Below are 18,547 nucleotides of genomic sequence, written 5' to 3' on the forward strand. Positions count from 1 at the left end.
AAGGTGGGGCTGAGAGGCCCTCAGGAAGACTGAAGGGGGCAGATCGTGATTGCTCAGTGGCCATCCTCTGCAACATGACCCTGCCCCAGAAGGGATTACAGCCATCTGCTCTGCCAGTGATCAGGAAAGGATCTAACTCCTTTCTTTTGGTTGGAATTTGGGGATTTGATTTCGACCATGGTTGCATCCCTCCATAAGAATTTTCCCTCTTCCTTGGATTTCTTTCCTTCCTCATATAAGAACAATAACTTTCTCTCTCTCTCTCTCTCTGCCACAGAAGCGAGGAATGTAAGGAAGACAATAGGGGAGTGCAAGGAAGGCTTTGTTTTGGATGAATGGCTGGAGAGTTTCTCAGGAAGATCTCAAGAGACTCTTTCTTTCCCGAATGAGCTGCCTGCCAGTGAGTATCCTTCATGGTTATGTCAGGGGAATGGGCCAGGAATAGCAGGGAACCTTTTCTCTTCACTTCTAGGCAACTCTTGGTTTAGTAGAATAATCAGCCCTGCTAGGTAAGGAGAGAGGGAGGCCTTCTGGGCACAGGATGTGGAGATTTGGGAGCTCCTTCCAGGTCTGAGCTCAGCTATGGCTCTTGAGGGGCTGCACTCTCCTTAAATACTGGGCATTCCATGGAGGGGAGGGTTACCTAAGAACTGCCTTGCTGGACGAGATCAAAGACCCATCAGGCCTCTCCTACTGTGGTCTGCTGGATGTCTTCATTACTTAGGTGGAGATAGGTTTGAGTGCTTTCTTTGGAACTGTTCTACCTTGTAGGGGTGGTGTCTAGCAGATGGTCCCACTATTTAACACTGCAACCCAAAAGGAACTGGCTTCAGCCATATCATATAGCACACTCTGTTGTGGTGAGGGGAATCAGTGGTCACCCCGTTGAGGCAGGAAAGCATCTCCCACAGAAGAATAGACATGTCTGATCAGTGTGCCCTGATGCGTGGCTTTCTCCAAGGCCAGCCAGCACTGTCTCGCCCTGTCCCCAGGAAAGAGGATTGACAACAATAACAACCCTGTGCTTTCTAAGGTGCTGCCAAACTAACTTCCCCGCGCTTCCCTTCCATCGCTCTGGTCATGTTGTTCCTGTGCATATCTGCATGTTCACTGCGGGTTGCAAGGGTTTGGGGAGGATGGAACAGGACAAATTCTCCTGGGGTCGGATCTGGACTTTCTGACACTATGTGCTCCTCTAGGGTGGATTTCCAGTAGGGCTTTCTCTTCTGTGTCATTTTGTAATCAGAAAATGACCTTGAGTTCAATAAGCCACTTTTCTGGCTGACCATAAGATGCACTTCTTTCCAGAGAGCCAGGTTAACTCTGTGCTTCTAGGAAAGGCAGAAGTGTCTGGATGATTCAGAGATGGCTCAGAGTGCTGCTTGGAGATAGGAAGAAATTGGCTCTGAATGTAGGTGGACTTTCACTGTAGGGCTGCTTTTCTCACTGGTCATTACCTGCCCCCCCCCCAACAAATGGCACCTCTTCCAAAACCATGGGTGTCCCTTTTGAATTGTAGGGTCCACTTTGTGAATTCCTGGCTTCTCACTGCCCCACAGCAAACTTGTATTTTTCGCTTAAAACCTTACATTGAAAGAAACCGTTTAAAGCCATAATATATAGAAGAAACAGGAATAAATTGGCAATAAACAATACAATCAAGGAACATGGCCAAACTTATGCAACCATAATTAAGAACAATTTAAAAAGGGAGGGAGGAAATGGAGGAAAGCGGAACAAAACAAAGGTAGAACAGCAATACATCACTGTAGTCACAAAAACAAATATAACTAACGATTTCTTGGCCTGCAGCTAAAAGCTGGAGTAACAAGATTTCTTTGTAAGCAATGTATTTAGCAATAGAGTTAGTATAAAAGGGGTCATTACCAATTTTCTCAAGGATAGAAAACCATATAGCCATGTAATTTTGATAGGCCTGGTAGGGATCAGATTGATCCAGGCCAGAAGAAATCTTGTCCATAGTGATATGATCCCAGATCTTGTTGGACCAGGAGTCAAAAGTCAAGCCTTTTGGGTCCTCCTAAGTTTGGGTAATAACTGACTTAGCAGCCGTTATGAGTACTGTTATGAATGCTCTTTGGGCAGATTTTATTTTTATAATTGGACCAATTATTGAGAGGAAGTAGGCCTGGGCAGAAAGGAATGTCAAGATTTGTAATGTATGTATGGTAATGAAATATACGCTTCCGAAAGGCAGTGACGCTTTCGCAGTCCTACCAGCAATGAAGATAGAAAGCGACAGCCCCACAACCCCTCCAACAAAGAGGGGAGTATTGTTTGTTGAAGTCATAAAGGCACAAGGGGGGAGCAAACTTGTATTTTTGGGTGACTGAAAACCAGTTCCTTTTGGGTTCTCATCACATCTAGAAAGACACTCTCTGTGTAGTTACAGGACCAGTTATCTTAACTTCTTGTATTTAATCATCAAGACCAGAGAATCAAAAGACATGCTCAGCACATCAAGTGGGTCTAGTGAGGGAACAAATCTTTGCCACTTTCCCCCTTGATGTACATCCTGGGGGAGGGGGGGATTAGAGGAATAGGCTGAATATGAACTCAGCACTCTGGGAGGGCCTAGACCAAGCCAAAAGAACTGTGTTAACAAATTGAATAAATATCTTATACCACTGAAAGTCTCCTGTGATGTAATTTATATACTCAAATACATTGGTATGTATATACAAAAATATCCTTACACATCACTATGTGTAAGAAAGCTAGTTTGGTATAGTGGTTAAGTGCGCAGACTCTTATCTGTGAGAACCGGGTTTGATTCCCCACTCCTCCATCTGCAGCTGCTGGAATGGCCTTGAGTCAGCCATAGTTATCTTAGAGCTGTCCTTGAAATGGGAGCTTCTGGGAGAGCTCTCTCAGTCCCACCCACTTCACAGGGTGTCTGTTGTAGAAGAGGAAGGAAGAAGGAGAAAGAAGAAAAAGGAAAAAGAAGACGACGACATTGGATTTATATCCTGCCCTCCACTCCGAATCGCCGAGTGGCTCACAATCTCCTTTACTTTCCTCCCCCACAAGAGACACCCTGTGAGGTGGGTGGGGCTGAGAGGACTCTTACAGCAGCTGCCCTTTCAAGGACAACCTCTGCCAGAGCTACGGCTGACCCAAGGCCATTCCAGCAGGTGCAAGTGGAGGAGTGGGGAATCAAACTCGGTTCTCCCAGATAAGAGTCCGCACACTTAACCACTACACCAAATTGGCTCTCATAAAAGGAGATAAAGGAGATTGTGACACACTCTGAGATTCGGAGTGGAGGGCAGGATATAAATCCAATATTTTCCTCTTCTATCAAATAATACATGATATTGTCACACCCTGGATCCCTGGTCGGCGTGCCCCCTCCAGTGGCCATCATCTCACCTTCCTGAGTTCCCTCTCCTGAATCTGGCCAGGTGTCTCAGAATGGGGGTGACTGAGATTTAGTCACACTTTTGGCCTATTCCCTGGCTGGGTCCTGCTGGGTTGTGTCCCTCTCTCGGGAGATGCTGGCTTGCATTGTTCCAGGGCCACAGCACCTGCATTGGCCACAGCCAGTCTCTCCCGGCCCTGGGCTGTTTTTCCAGCCTTCTGCGGCTGTCTGGGGATGGGGTGTTATTCCATCCATCCTGACCCGGCGGCTCTTTGGGATGGCTCCAGCTCCACAGTGGAGCTCTGCCTCTTTTTCAGTCAGCTGGCTGACATTGTGAACTGCCTCTTCTTCAGCCAGCTGGACATTTCCATGGACTTCTGGCTGGCTGGCTCACCTCCCTTCCTGGTGGGTGCTTGGGTCATGGGGCTGACTGGTTTGGGGTAATTTGGCTCTCCTAGGGGGAGGGGGGCATTGTGCAAGTCCCAGTTGGAAGCTGTCAGGACAAAATTGTATAAAAATACCTCTATAGAGCTGACTGTATATGCCAGAAATATAGACAAAATTCAAAAATAGACTTCCTGTTTCAGAACAAAAAGCTTGCTTTTAGCGTGGTCCAATAAAAATGAGTTTTCATCCAAAAAGAAATGGTTCGGTCTCTTGCTTGCTTCTCTCTCCTGTCAGTGCACCCGCTATCCTACAATAAGCTGTGTTTCACATCCATTGCTTTCTTAAGAGCTGGTTTAAACCATACAACATTCTCTGGTGTTCTAAGACATCCTTAGATAGAAAATGTCTGCAATATTCTATCTGCAGGAGGCTGGAAAAACATCCCAGGGCCAGGAGAGCCCAGCTGAAGCCAATGCGGGTCCTGTGACCCCAGAACAAGGCAAGCTGGTGCTTCCCAAGAGAGAGACACAGCCCAGCAAGACCCATCCAGGGAACATGCCAAAAGGTTGATTAAAACCCGGTCTTCTCCATTTCCCTAGCCACCTTCAGGAGAGGGACATTGAGAAGATGGGACGACGGTCACTGGAGGGGGCGCACGAATCAGGGTGTGACAAATTGATATATTGTTTGATAGCGATGTGACAGAATATTTTTGCATATCTGTATCCATGTATTTAAGTATATAAATGACATCACAAGAGACTTTCAGTGGCATAAGATATTTATTAAATTTGTTAACACAGTTCTTTTGGCTTGTTCTAGATCATTACTGTGTGTTCACTGATATTGCTGCACTATGGGAGGGCCTGGCAGGGATAAGGTGTGAGCAGTGGCTGAGTTTCAGAGGAAGGGAGATCTCTGACTGAGAACTAAACCACCCATTTAATAGCAAGGCCTTACTGGCAGCTTGGCTTCTTGCTTGGGTGCTGATGAAGACTCTCTCTTTATTTCAGCAGTAGATGCAGAGGAGACAGCTGGGGAATTCCAGAGATTCTCTTTGGATAATTCCAAGAATAAAAATGCCAAAGGAAAGTTGGGAGATGGAGATGGAGCACAGAGGCAGGAGCAAAACCATGCAAGTAAGAGAGGGATAATCCCATTCTTTCCCAAGGAGGGGGCTTCCATGAAATCCCAGATCAAGAAGAGAGGTCATGGAACAAAAAGAGAGAGGGAGGGAGGGAGGCCTGCATGGAAACCAGAAAATCTTCAAGGAAAAAGGGAAATGATCTCTCTTTATTCAAGCAGGGGATGATGGACAGAATGAGGAGGATGAAAAACTGCATCATGTATCGCCAGATGTAATCCAGAATGAAGATGTGAGGGGAAACTTTAGGAATCAAGGAAGACCAAAGAGGCAGAAAGGCTGCAATGTGGTCAACAAGATGAGTAAACCCATTCTTCGCCAAGGGGGGGATTTCCAAGAGGTTATTCACGTGTTGGAAGAAACAGTCAACAGCTTGGGGTGTGGAAGGAATGTTTCAGGTCAAACACATTATAATGTCAATTTAGTAGTGCACAGTGGAAAGAGCACCCATCAATCCCTGGAGAGTGGAAAGACCATGATTCACAGAGCAGACCTTTGTGAACATCAAACATCACATACAGGAGAGAAACTTTATAGGTACTCAGACTGTGCCAAGAGCTTTTCACAGAAATCAAATCTCGTTAAGCACCAAACCATTCATTCAAGAGAGAAGCAACTGATGTGTTTAGAAACTGGAATTGCATTCTCTGATGGAAGAAAGCATAATGTACACTTCCCAAAACCCAGTATAATGAAGGGGCATAAATGTTTTCAATGTGGAAAGTACTTCAGAAACAGATCACATCTCATTGTTCACCAAAAGATCCACAGAGGAGAGAAACCATTTGGATGCTCAGAGTGTGGAAAGAGATTCAGTAGGAGTGGTGATTTTCAACAGCATCAACGAATCCACACAGGGGAGAAGCCTTTCCAATGCTCAGAGTGTGGGAAGAGATTCAGTCGTAGTGACAGTTTTCAACGGCATCAACAAACCCACACAGGGGAGAAGCCATTTGAATGTTCTGAGTGTGGGAAAAGATTCCGTCGGAGTTATAGTCTTCAAGAGCATCAACGAACCCACACAGAGGAGAAGCCCTTTGAATGCTCAGAGTGTGGGAAGGCATTTAGTTCTAGCGGCAGTCTTCAAAAGCATCAACGGACCCACACAGGGGAGAAGATGTTTGAATGCTCAGAGTGCGGGAAGAGATTCAGTTGGAGTGGCCCTCTTCAACAGCATCAGAAAACCCACACAGGAGAGAAGCCCTTTGAATGCTCAGAATGTAAGAAGAGATTCATGCACAGTGGCACTCTTCAAAGACATCTAAAAACCCACACAGGGGAGAAACCTTTCAAATGCTCAGAGTGTGGAAAGAGTTTCCATGAGAGCTGCCACTTTAAAGAGCATCAAAGAACCCATACTGGGGAGAAGCCCTTTGAATGCTCACTGTGTGGGAAGACATTCACTCAAAGAAGTCATTTATATCATCATCTAAGAACCCATACAGGGGAAAAGCCTTTTGAATGCTCAGAGTGTGGGAGGATATTCAGTCGACGTGACAGTCTTCAACAGCATCAACTGACCCACACGGGGGAGAAGCCCTTTGAATGCTCAGAGTGTGGGAAGAGATTCTCGCAAAGTGACACTCTTCAGAAGCATCAACGAACCCACACAGGGGAGAAGCCCTTTGAATGCTCAGAGTGTGGAAAGAGATTCATGCACAGTAGCACTCTTCAGAAGCATCAACGAATCCACACAGGGGAGAAGCCTTTTGAATGCTTAGAGTGTGGGAAGAGATTCATGCACAGTGGCCTTCTTCAACAGCATCAACGAACCCACACAGGGGAGAAGCCCTTTGAATGCTCAGAGTGTGGGAAGAGATTCAATCGGAGTAGTTCTCTTCGACAGCATCAAGAAACCCACACAGGGAAGAGGCCATTTGAATGCTCAGAGTGTGGGAAGAGATTCAGTCGGAAAGGCACCCTTCAACAGCATCAACAAATCCACTCAGGGGAGAAACCATTTCAATGCTCAGAGTGTGGGAAGACATTCACTCGGTGTGCCAGTCTTCAAGGGCATCAAAGAACCCACACAGGGGAGAAACCCTTTGAATGTTCCGAGTGTGGGAAGAGATTTATTTCCAGTGGCACTCTTCAAAGGCATCAACGAACCCACACAGGGAAGAAACCTTTGAATGTTTAGAGTATGGGAAGACATTTGACTGGAATGGCACTCTTCAAGACCATCATCGAACCTACACAAGGGAGAAGCCCTTTGAACATGCAGAGTGATTCAGCCAGAGTGGTGCACTTCAACCTCATCAACAACCCATATAGGAGAAAGCTTTTGAATGCTCAAAATGTGGAAAGCGATTTAGTCAGAGTGGCACTCTTCAACAGCATCTGTGAACCCATGCAGGGGAGAAGCCCTTTTGAATGCTGAGAGTGTGGGAGGAGATTCAGTCACAGTGGCACTCTTTAACATCTAAGATGCCATACAGAGGAGGAGCCTGTTGAATGTTCAGCGTATGGCAAAAGGTTCGGTTATGGTAGCTCTCTTCATCTGCCACACAGGTGAGTGTGCAAACAGATTCAGTCAGAGTGGCACTCTTCAACAACAAAGTGGGGGGAGCTCAAGATGGGAACGGAGTAGTAACTAATGGGAGAGGCTCCTCCCTCCCTTCTCTATTTTTCTGGCTGCTTTGAGGTACGTTATCTGCTCAATTCACAGAACTGATTTTTGGATAAGGCTGTCAAACAAGTGGAGTTACTTAATTACCTTGAGGAGTTTATCTTCACATCCAATTTACAGGAATACATCTAAAACATGCCACAGACTCTGAAAGAGTTGGAGGACATCTTGAAACAACGTAAGACATTTAAAGTTCCTGTTTATTGAAGTAGTTTTGTATATCTTCATGATTGTGTGGGACTAATAGCTGCTTATGTTTTCATTAAGTTTCTTCTCAAGACCATTTATATTGTTAGTTAAGCTGTGTTTAACTGCAGGAGGGGGCAAATTAGATACAAAGATATGAGAGTATGTAAATGCTCTCTTGAGTCTGGGGATTTAACTTCTCCTCCAGAATCTAAGCAAAGGAAAATTGTGATTATTTTGCCCCTACTAACAGTCCCCTATACAATGTCTTTACTTCAAATTGGTTTGCAGCCTTAACAACCATAACAGAGGATTCTCAGCATAAAGTTCTGCATGAGGATCAAAATGAGATTTAGGCCCTTTGCCACAAGAAGATGGGAGAAATGATAGTAGTTCTAGTAAGATATTGAAAGAACTCTCTTCATTGACGGCTAGTACAGTGGACAGGATTTTTGAACAACTAAAATCAATCAGGGGGTGTAGTCTAATATATATATTCGTGGTGGCAAAATGGAGCACCCAGATTGGTTGGAACTGCACTGCATCAGCCTTTGGCCCATCAAACCATCAGTCAAGGTCTCTTGCATTACATTGGCTGAGGGTGGAAGGAGGAAAGAAACAGCCACAGAAAGCCTTCCCCAAAATTGGCTGAAGGCTCCTGGATCTTCCTGGTGAATGTATAAAGGAAGGGAAGTGAGCAGAGCCCCTAGGTTTGTTTGCAGCTGCTCTGCTTTGATTTTCCTTTTAGTCTTAAGAAGTTGGTTGAAATATAGGAAATGTGAGAGAGAGTGTGTGTGTTCACTTTAATTTAGTGGAAATGCTATCAGCTGCTGGGGAACAAGGAAATGACGTTTTCAGGAGAACGACAATGTTGTATTTTTATTGATGGGGGATCGGAAAGGCTCCAGGCTCCACCCCCAGAGTCCCCAAGTATTTTCTGAGTTGGATGTGGCAGCCCTACAGCTGAGCTTGGTTCTGTCAGTAAAAGGCAGGGGGAGGCCCTTTCCAGGCCTATTTTGATGCCACCGGACTGGTATGGGAGAGTAGGGAGAGCCGGTAACTGCCCAAACTATTGGGTACCTTTTATTGACAGAATCAGCTTTGCTGGCTAGCAACAGCCACTTGTGTGGGAGAGAGGAGTGAACTCAACCCATGGCACGCAAGTACTCTTATTGATAGTTTCATACACCAATGGCTGATGTGTCACAGTCCCACCTTGTTTCAACCAATCAGGTCGCTTTTTTGCCAAAATGAAAGGACTTATTATTTTAAAAATAGTAGAATATTTTTAAAAATAAAAAAAATCTTGGAATCTTCACTGTGCTTTAGTTTGTCCTGCTCTCCACACCATGGTCCTATGTTGCTAATAATAAGACCTCCAGGTGGTGGCTGGAAATCTCGTGGGATTACAGCTGATCATCAGGCAACAGACATCAGTTCCCTGAGCGAAAATGGCTGCTTTGGAAGGTGAACTCTATGGCATTATACCTCACTGAAGTCCCTCCCTTTCTCAAGCTCTGCCTTCTCAGACTCCACCTAGAATCTCCTGATAGTTCTTGACCGGGAGCTGACAACCCTACCACTAGGGTTGCCAAGTCCAATTCAAGAAATATATGGGGACTTTGGGAGTGGGACCAGGAGACATTGGGAGTGGAGCCATGAGCAAGGTTGGAACAAGTACAATTGAACTCCAAGGGAAGTTCTGCGCATCACATTGAAAGGGACTGCACACCTTTTCAATGCCTTCCCTCCATTAGAAATAATGAAGGATGGGGCACCTTCCTTGGGGGCTCATAGAATTGGTCCCTCTGGTCCAATCCTTTTGAAACTTGGAGGGTGTTTTGAGGAAACGCATCAGACGCTATGCTGCAAATTTGGTGGCTCTGCCTCAAAGAACACCCCCCCCCAGATACCCGCAGATCAATTCCCCATTATTCCTTATGGGAATCGTTCTCCATAGGGAATAATAGGGTGCCCAGTAAACATTCCCCCCCCCCCGCTTTCTAAAGCGGGGGGAGGGCCTCCAACTCGGGGCATTCCCTGCCACCATCTGGGGTTTGGCAACCCTCCCTTTCTCTCTCACACACACATAAACGCACATTTACTGGGTTTGGTTCCTCCACAACAACACCCCCGGGAAAAACCACACAATTTGAGTGGTCGTCAGAGAGCACCCTAATGACAAACCCGACCTTGTCGTGCCACTTCCGGTCTCTCCTCCCCCTCCCCCTCTCTCTCTCACACACACAAACACACATTTACTGGCTCTGGTTCCTCCACAACAACATGAAAAGAACAGGGGCTATGCTTTCTTTTATACACACACTTACTTGCTCTGTAAATGAAAGCAAAACAAACGGAGGGTCTGTGTTCTGATGAAGCAGCTGCTGACCCTTCCCCATGAAGTGCTTCCTGTTTCCTGCTCAACTTTAAAGGCACACATTTTAAAAACGGACCTGTTTGCAGGTTTCCAAACCTGCCAGAGCTCTAGAGGTAATTGATGGCTGTGGGGGTGGGTGTAGAGGTTAAGTGCGTGGTCTCTTATCTGGGAGAACCGGGTTTGATTCCCCACTCCTCCACTTGCTCCTGCTGGAATGGCCTTGGGTCAGCCATAGCTCTGGCAGAGGTTATTCTTGAAAAAGCAGCTGCTGTGAGAGCTCTCTCAGCCCCACCCACCTCACAGGGTGTCTGTTGTGGGGAGAGAAGATATAGGAGATTGTAAGCCGCTCTGAGTCTCTGATTCAGAGAGAAGGGCGGGGTATAAATCTGCAATTCTTCTTCTCCATGCATGGAATGCAGAAAGCAAAGAAAGAAGTACTTTTCTCCCTTTCTCACAGTACAAGAACTCATGGGCATTCGATAAAATTGCTGAGCAGTCAGGTTAAAACAGATAAAAGGAAGTACTTCTTCACCCAAAGGGTGATTAACATGTGGAATTCACTGCCACAGGAGATGGTGGCGGCTACAAGCATAGACAACTTCAAGAGGGGGTTAGATAAAAATATGGAGCAGAGGTCCATCACTGGCTATTAGCCACAGTGTGTATATATATGTGTGTATATGTATATGTGTGTATATGTATATGTGTGTGTGTATATATATATATATATATAAAAAAAATTGGCCACTGTGTGACAGAGTGTTGGACTGGATGGGCCATTGGCCTGATCCAACATGGCTTCTCTTATGTTCTTATTCCCCCCGCTGGCCAGCTGGGTGAGGGCGGGGGGGAGCCTGTAAAACCGGGGGATCCCCACTGGGACCTGGGGATTGGGAAGCCTACCTAACACTTTGAGATCAGGAAGCAATTTTCTCCAGGCCGCTTTGACCAGAGATCCTGAAGGTTTTTTACAATCTTCTGGGCATAGAGCAGGGATCACTGGTGTGTATGGGGAGGAGGGGAGATGTGAATTTCCTGCACTGTACGGGGAGTTGGACTAGATTACCTTGAAGGTGCCTAGCAAGTCTTTGATTCTATGAGTCTGTGATACTGTGTACTGGAGATCAAACTTGTGACTTGCTGCATCCAAAGCAGATAATTCGGTCAGTAAGTTATGCTTTAAAAAAATGACAAAAATCACAAAATCTACAGTATTCCGATCAGATATCTATTTTAGGAGCTGCATACATTCATCAGTTGGGCCCATAAGAAATTTCTAATGTACCAACAAATATAGATTTATTGTTGATCTATAACCCTTTTTTCCAAGTCCGATGAGGTCACAAAGCAAAAACATTAGAAACTGAAAGATAAAAGATGTCCAAGGAAAAATACAGACTGACTCAGTAGTGTTATCTGATTCTGTGATCTACAGAGACAATAATACTGACGAAAGTACAATTCTGTTACTCTTTGGGAGTTAGAAGCCAATTTTAAAAGAAAATATCTCAATTGTATTCAAGATAGAGTGCTTTCACGCATGCAAAATTGCACATTTTCAATGCACTTTGCAACTGGATTTTACTGTGTGAAACTTGCAAAAGGTTGCTGAAGTGGATTGAAATGGCATGATTTAGCATGTGTGAAAGAGCTACTTTCCTTCCAATGGGCTTAGGGCCAAACTAGTTGTTATGGCATCCATGAATCCTGATGCCATTTTCCTTCCTATAATTATTTTTACAAAACATGGCCTTTTTACCTCAGCAAGTTAATGAGAGAGCTCCCTGTTGAACTCCAGATGATCCTATGCAAGTCCCTTCTATTTCTCCAGAGCTTTTTTTGAGCAGGAACGCAGTTCCGACTGGCTTGGTGTCCGGGGGTTTGGCCCAATATGCAAATAAGTTCCTGCTGGGCTTTTTCTACAAGCCCCCTGTAAAACAATGGCAACATCAGGGGGTGTGGCCTAATATGCAAATGAGTTCCTGCTGGGTTTTTTCTACCCAAAAAGCCCCGTGTTTCTCTAATTGTGTATAACAGGTGTTTAACTTATAGCCTTTGTGAGGACTAACCTCTAATACTGTGCCAAGCAACTTCAAAACACAGCTGCTTGTCCATGAAGGCAACTGTTATGTATTTGCTGTGTTCTCTCTGTTAGTAGGCCTGAGCTTGAGGCAGGCACTCCTTGCAAACCAGGATCCTGAACCCTGCAAGAATTGGCCATTCAGGATGCTAGACATGTAACAACTTGTAACAATGAAATGCAAATGAAGGATTCTGGAGTGAGCCAGCAGGAGTAACTGTTGTCTGCTGGGGTGGGGGTGGGGGAGTTAACCATGGCCAGACTGTATATACTTGCTGTTTTGCCAGTGTTTCTCAATGACTGTTTTTTCTTGCAATAAAGTGTGAATTTATCAGTCTGCATCTAGGGCTTTATTCAGAATTACATATACACGGCATAATCCAGTTTAAGAAAGGCAGACTATAAATGAAGGAAGAATAAAGTAATGATATTATGTGCCAATAAAGGCTGACTGGACTTGACTTGATATTATGTGGGGACTGCATCTCCCAGTATGCTGTGTGAAAACTCAATAACATGAACTAACTTAGTAATATGAACTTAGTAACATGAACTGAAATGAGCACCAAATGTTAATACTTCTTAAAATTATATCATTTATAAATGACTGATTGGTTTGCTTACTATTGATATAATTGGTTGTTGAGCAATGTGCAGAGATGACTGGTCCCTGTTGAGGGGGCAGCGAAACAAGGTTTCTCATTGGGCTGTATGAAAACACACATCCATAAAATGCAGCTGTTTGTACTGTACTGTGTCAATATGCGGAAAGTAACTTATTGGGCAGGTGATGCCACTTTCGGTGATGCCAGGGGTATGACCTAATATGCAAATAAACTCCTGTTGGGCTTTTTCAAAAAAAGAAAGCCTTGGGCACATCAAATAACAAGGAGGCCCCACCCTTGCAGGCTTTCAACGACTTTCTAGAAAGTAGTCCTGAGGGAAGAAGATTCTAGAAGGAAGCTACTTGGGCCCAGAAGTTTGGACTTTATGACTTCCTCAATAGAGCACACAAATGTTTGAAAGAGAGTGAGTCAGAAATCAGAACTAGTACAGCTGTCAGAACTTGTGACATTTGAGGTGTTAATTCCAGGCTTCCTCTTCAAACTAAGGTTGCCATTTGTTCAGAATATTCCAGTACAGTGCGGTATTTTCACGGATATTTAAATGCCTGATATTTTTCCAGTTTTCTCCAAGCAGTCAGCGAAAGCACTGGACTGTCCAACAGGTAACCATACCAATCTCAAAGAGCAGAAAGCTTGCTCTTTGGGCTTCAATGTGGTGGCGTTGAGCCCAAGTGTGAGGTTGGCAGCAGCGATTGCCAAATCATGCTTGTGCTGGGCACTCCCCCCAGTGCAAACCGTGTGCTTCAAGCTGCTTGTGCTGACAGGGTGCACCTCAATGTGTCCAGTTTGTTTGTTTTTAAATATCTGGCAACCTTACTTCAAACTATCTGGGGGAGGAGATGGATATTTCCCCCCCCTCAAGATTTCCAAACAACTGGTGGTCATGTTTGGGTGCGAGTGCGTCTCAGTACATGCCTCACAACACCATGGTTAGGGCTGCCAGTTCTAGTTTGGGAAATACCTGGAAATTCTGGGGGTGGAGTTTGGGAGGATGAGGTTTGGGGAAGGGAGGAGCTTCATAATGCCATGGAGTCCAACCTCCAAAGCTGCCATTTTCTCCATGGGAACTGACCTCTGTAGTCTGGAGATCAATTGTAATAGCTGGAGATTTTAATCAAAAAATTGAACCAACTGTCACTTTCCTAGCCTGACAGCATGAATCTTATCAAAAGTTTACTTTGCCCAAATATTTATTTTTATTTAGGACTCTTCCTCTTGAAATCTCAATAAACGGCAAAAAGACTTAAATGCCTTCTTATGGGCATTTTAGAAACAATTAATAAATTCACTTTATATAGACCTACAAAATTTGGCAGATTGGATATGCCAGAACTCCGGAAATACTATGAGGCCTCCAACTTAATATCGATGTTACGTGCTTTTATTTTTCCTCATTTACAATGGGTTCAACTCATGCAGTCATACTTAGTCTCATATTCTCTGTTGAACTTTGCTTGGAATCCATCATTGGTCCCAATCCAAACATGGCAGCAAAACACATAGTTTGCTACACTATTTAAAATCTGGCTTAAATACAAAAAAAAATTAGCCCCTGAGACCTCCTTACCTTCTTCGTTCATTGACCAAGAATGGTTCCCCCCAAGGAAAGACAGTAATCCAACTTTTACTTCCTGGCACAAAGCAGGAATTAAATGCTTGGCAGACTTTTTACAGAAAGGCAAATTTGCTGACAAAAAATGATTAGAACAAAAACTTCAGAAAAAAATAATGTGTTTTCATGTTTACAGGTTAAACATTTATTTGAATCTCCATTGTTAAAAGAAACCCTCCAGAGGCCACAAACTGACTTTGGATTATTATTAACCAGGTCTTTTTTGTCCTTTGCATATTAGGCCATACCCCACTGATGTAGCCAATCTTCCAAGAGTTTACAGGGCTCTTCTTACAGGACCTACTGTAAGCTCCAGGAGGATTGGCTACATCGGGGGGTGCGGCCTAATATGCAATGGAGTTCCTGCTACAAAAAAAGCCCTGTTATTAACTAAACTAAATGACAACACTATAGATATCCTTTCAAAATTATACAAAATCTTAAAATCCTTAGATCTTAAAAAGCCTTTAAATTATCAACTAAAATGGAATTCTGATTGTAATCATCGCTTAACAGAACAAGACTGGGCTAACATCTGGTCTGCTCCAAGTTATATGTCTAGTACATATAACATAAAATAACAAATCATTACGTTAATAATGTGGTGGTATATACCACTGTCAAATTTGCATCATATTAGACATGAAATTGACCCCTACTGTAAAAAAACAATGCGATTTAATAGGAGACTACATGCATTGCTGGTGGTTGTGCCATTTTATAAAACAATTTTTGTTCCAAATATCTCAAGAAATCAAACAAATTGTTGATTGTCAGAATATACAGTCATCAGACCACAGCTAGAGCTGCAATGATCTACATGACAGTAGATGATCTAACTGACAGTTGACAGCTGGCAGTCCTCCAGATTCCATCAGCTAGGATGATGTAAGGGGGAAGAGTATAATGACTCAGCACTAAGCTGATTGGATAATGAACTGTGCTGAACTGTATAAATGTAATGTAGCCCAGTGCTACATGTGGTGGATGGATGGTGGTTGTATATGCGGAGCACTTTGTTAGTCTGTGTAAATATCTGTAAATAAATAGTGTATATAGTTTGCCTAACAGCAACTATGTGCAGACTTTATTCCGTCGAGTCTCAAGAGACCACTCACTAAAAGCCAACAGGGTTATGGGCCCAGCACGATACCGCTGCACCTACGTACCCTGAGTAGTGGTGGTTCGTTGGAAGGAGACGAAGGAAAGCTCCAGGAGTGAAGGAAGAAGGCTGCTTGGAGGAGGAGACCAGCGAGGCTGATAACCAGGTGTGGAGCAGAATGGCTCAGGCTACAGCTACGTTGCTGGTGGAGAAGCTAACTCCCGTTAACTACAATGTGTGGGCGGTGCAGATGGAACACTATCTGAAACGAGAAGGGCTGTGGGAATTCATATCCGATCCTCCCGATGCACCCACACCTGCAGAGACCGTCCGGGACCAGAAAGCCCTTGCCACCATAATCCTCAGTGTTGCAGATGACCAGTTGGTGCATGTGTCGGGAAAGACGCAGGCAAAGGAAGCCTGGGAAGGTCTGAAGGCCATGTACGTGCAACAGACTGCTGGCTCACTAATTGCCCTGACAAGGAAGCTATATCATAAAAGAATGCTGCCAGAGGAGTTGGTGAGAGACTACCTCAATGCCTTGTTGGTGTGTTTCCAGGAGCTGGAGCAGAGAGGAAAGGTGATTCCTGATGAGGATAAAGTCTACATAATCTTAAACTCTCTCCATGAGCGGTTTGCAATGCTGCTCATGGCTTTTGAAGCACAGGATACTGATAAAATCACATTGAGTTATGTGACCCGGAAGCTCTTGGCTGAGGACCAGTGGCAGAAGGAATGTAGAGAGCAAGCTGCCCACGCTAGTCTCAGCCAGAGGCCGGGGAAAGTGAAAGAACCAGACGAGAGAGGAGTTACGTCCAGCTGGAAGCAGCCGGAGGAGCGAGCTCTGCGAGTAAAAAAAAATTTTTCCTGCAGGTCCGAGAAACATCTGAGAAGAAACTGCCCTGAGGTGCAAAGAGGCAAGAAGTCTCAGAGACAGCAGGCTACGCTGGTGAGGACAGACTTGCACTTGCAGCATGCTCTGTGGATTGTGGACTCGGAAGCTACACAGATGTTTTGCTGTGCGAAGAAACTACTCTAAGACATTGTGCCAGCAAGTCTAAAATCTGTCAGTCTTGCAGATGGCAGGACAGCTGAGGTACTGTGCATGGGGAGTGTATATTTCCCAGAGCTAGAACACAAGTTTGAAGATGTGCTGTGTGTTCCAAGCTTAGAGACTAGCCTGCTGAGTGTGTCAGCCTTGGCCAAAGTAGGTTTTTCTGTGTCTTTTGATGATAAGCAATGTAAAATCTTTAAAAGACGTAAATTGTTAGCCAAAGGTAATTTAAAGGAGAATGTCCATGTGCTAGAACAAAATGCAGTAAAAGCAAAGTTGGTGTTGAATAAGAAGCCGCATCACAGGTGTATCCACCTGTTGCATAGGCGTCTGGGGCATGCAAGTTTCAACACAATAAATAAGACCTTGGCTATCCTAACAGGGGAGAAGGTTATGCCCTGTGATACATATTTGGATTGTAACATATGCAAACAGGCTAAGTCTAAAGCCTATCCTGTAGCAAAAAGGAGTAACAGGCTCTCTGAGAGGCCATTGCAATTAATACACGCAGATGTTATTGGCCCCTACCCCCCTAGCGTGTCTAAAAATAGGTTTGCCTTAATACTGATCGACAATAAAAGTCGTTTTGCATGGGTATATGCTATAAAAAATAAATATTTGTATATGTAGAGCACTTTGGAAATATCTGTAAATAAATAGTGTATATAGTTTGCCCAAGAGCAGCTGTGTGCAGACTTTATTTCTTCGAGTCTCAAGAGACCACACACTAAACGCCAAAACTGATATGGACTTACCTATGCATCCCGAGATATTTCTCTTAGGAAAGTGGTCAGATCCCACACACAACAAACTGAAACAGTCCATATTCTCATTTCAGCTGCACACACGGTCATAGCATCTAGGTGAATAGATAGATCAAACCCCAATATTGTTGAGTGGCGCAACAAACTATGGGAAAGTTTTATTATGTTTAAAATTTCATCCAGTATTTCTTTTTTATCAGAGATTCAAGAGTCAAGACTAATTGCAACCTGGTATCCTATTGTTAAGTATCTCATTTTGAAAAAGGTCATCCCTAAAAACAAACTGCACCACAAAATGCTATATTTTTGAACTAAAACAATGCCTTATTTTAACTTTAATGGAGTTTGTCTTACAGTCTAGTACTGGTAAACTGTTTTCTTAGTTGTTGTATAATTTCATGCCATACCTTTTCATTTATTGTTACCTGTTGTGAAAGATTGCGGATATATGTAATCTATTTTTATTTTATATGATTTTGTTACATTGATTCTGAAATAAAGTTTGAATTTTTTTTTTAAAAAAAAGTAATAGCCAGAGATAATCAGGCACAACCTGGAGGATGGCAACTCTAACCCTTGACCCTGGTTGACTGTTGGTACTTGATCAGCATTTACAAAATATTTGTCACATATGGAGGTGGCAAATTCAGTGACTTTAGCTGCAGACAGAGGGTAGATGTCTGCTGCCACAGAACAGGAACCTATTCACCTATCACATTTCTCTGTTTCCTCTCCAGTCCACTTTCCTGCGTGGTGTAGAAGTTAAAATACTGAATGATGATGGCCTGGGTTCAAATCCTTACTCAGCTAGCTGCCAGGAGGATCACTGGGTGGCCAAGGATCCTAAGCTACGTCACAGGGAGAAATAAGGAGAAACTTAAGTTTCTTAGTAAAAAGGTGGAATCAAAATGTGGGGGGTGATAGATCATGTTGTCCTCCTGGGACAAGCTGGGAGAGACTGACCCCTGAGTGTGTGACGGTGCAGGGGCCTACTGTCAGCTCTTGGAGGATTGGCTACATCAAAACTCTTGGAGGATTGGCTACATCAAAACTCTTGGAGGATTGGCTACATTGATATGCAAAGGAGTTCCTACTACAAAAAAAGCCCTGCTTAAGGTTATTACTGGATATTTTGTTCCTTAAAAATTAGGAGTTGGCAACTGCAAGTGGATGGCCAGAGATGCTGCAAGCCAGAGGTGAT

General features: G+C 44.1%; 2 protein-coding genes across 2 annotated transcripts in view; both read left to right on the forward strand.

Moving 5' to 3' along the window:
• The first annotated feature begins 301 nt into the window (after positions 1–301).
• Positions 302–18,547, forward strand: part of LOC132571073 (zinc finger protein 345-like) — a 97,977-nt gene continuing 79,731 nt past the window's right edge. The window contains exon 1 of the mRNA XM_060237735.1: positions 302–400. The gene's annotated coding sequence lies outside the window, so the exon portion shown is untranslated. The remainder of the gene's footprint in view (positions 401–18,547) is intronic.
• LOC132571777 (zinc finger protein 420-like) lies at positions 5,521–7,053 on the forward strand. Its single transcript, XM_060238570.1, has one exon. It carries the CDS (start codon positions 5,533–5,535, stop codon positions 7,051–7,053), a length of 1,521 nt encoding a protein of 506 aa, XP_060094553.1. The 5' UTR covers positions 5,521–5,532.

This window comes from Heteronotia binoei, chromosome 5, assembly GCF_032191835.1.
Source record: "Heteronotia binoei isolate CCM8104 ecotype False Entrance Well chromosome 5, APGP_CSIRO_Hbin_v1, whole genome shotgun sequence".
In the NCBI taxonomy this organism is placed as follows: Eukaryota; Metazoa; Chordata; class Lepidosauria; order Squamata; family Gekkonidae; genus Heteronotia; species Heteronotia binoei.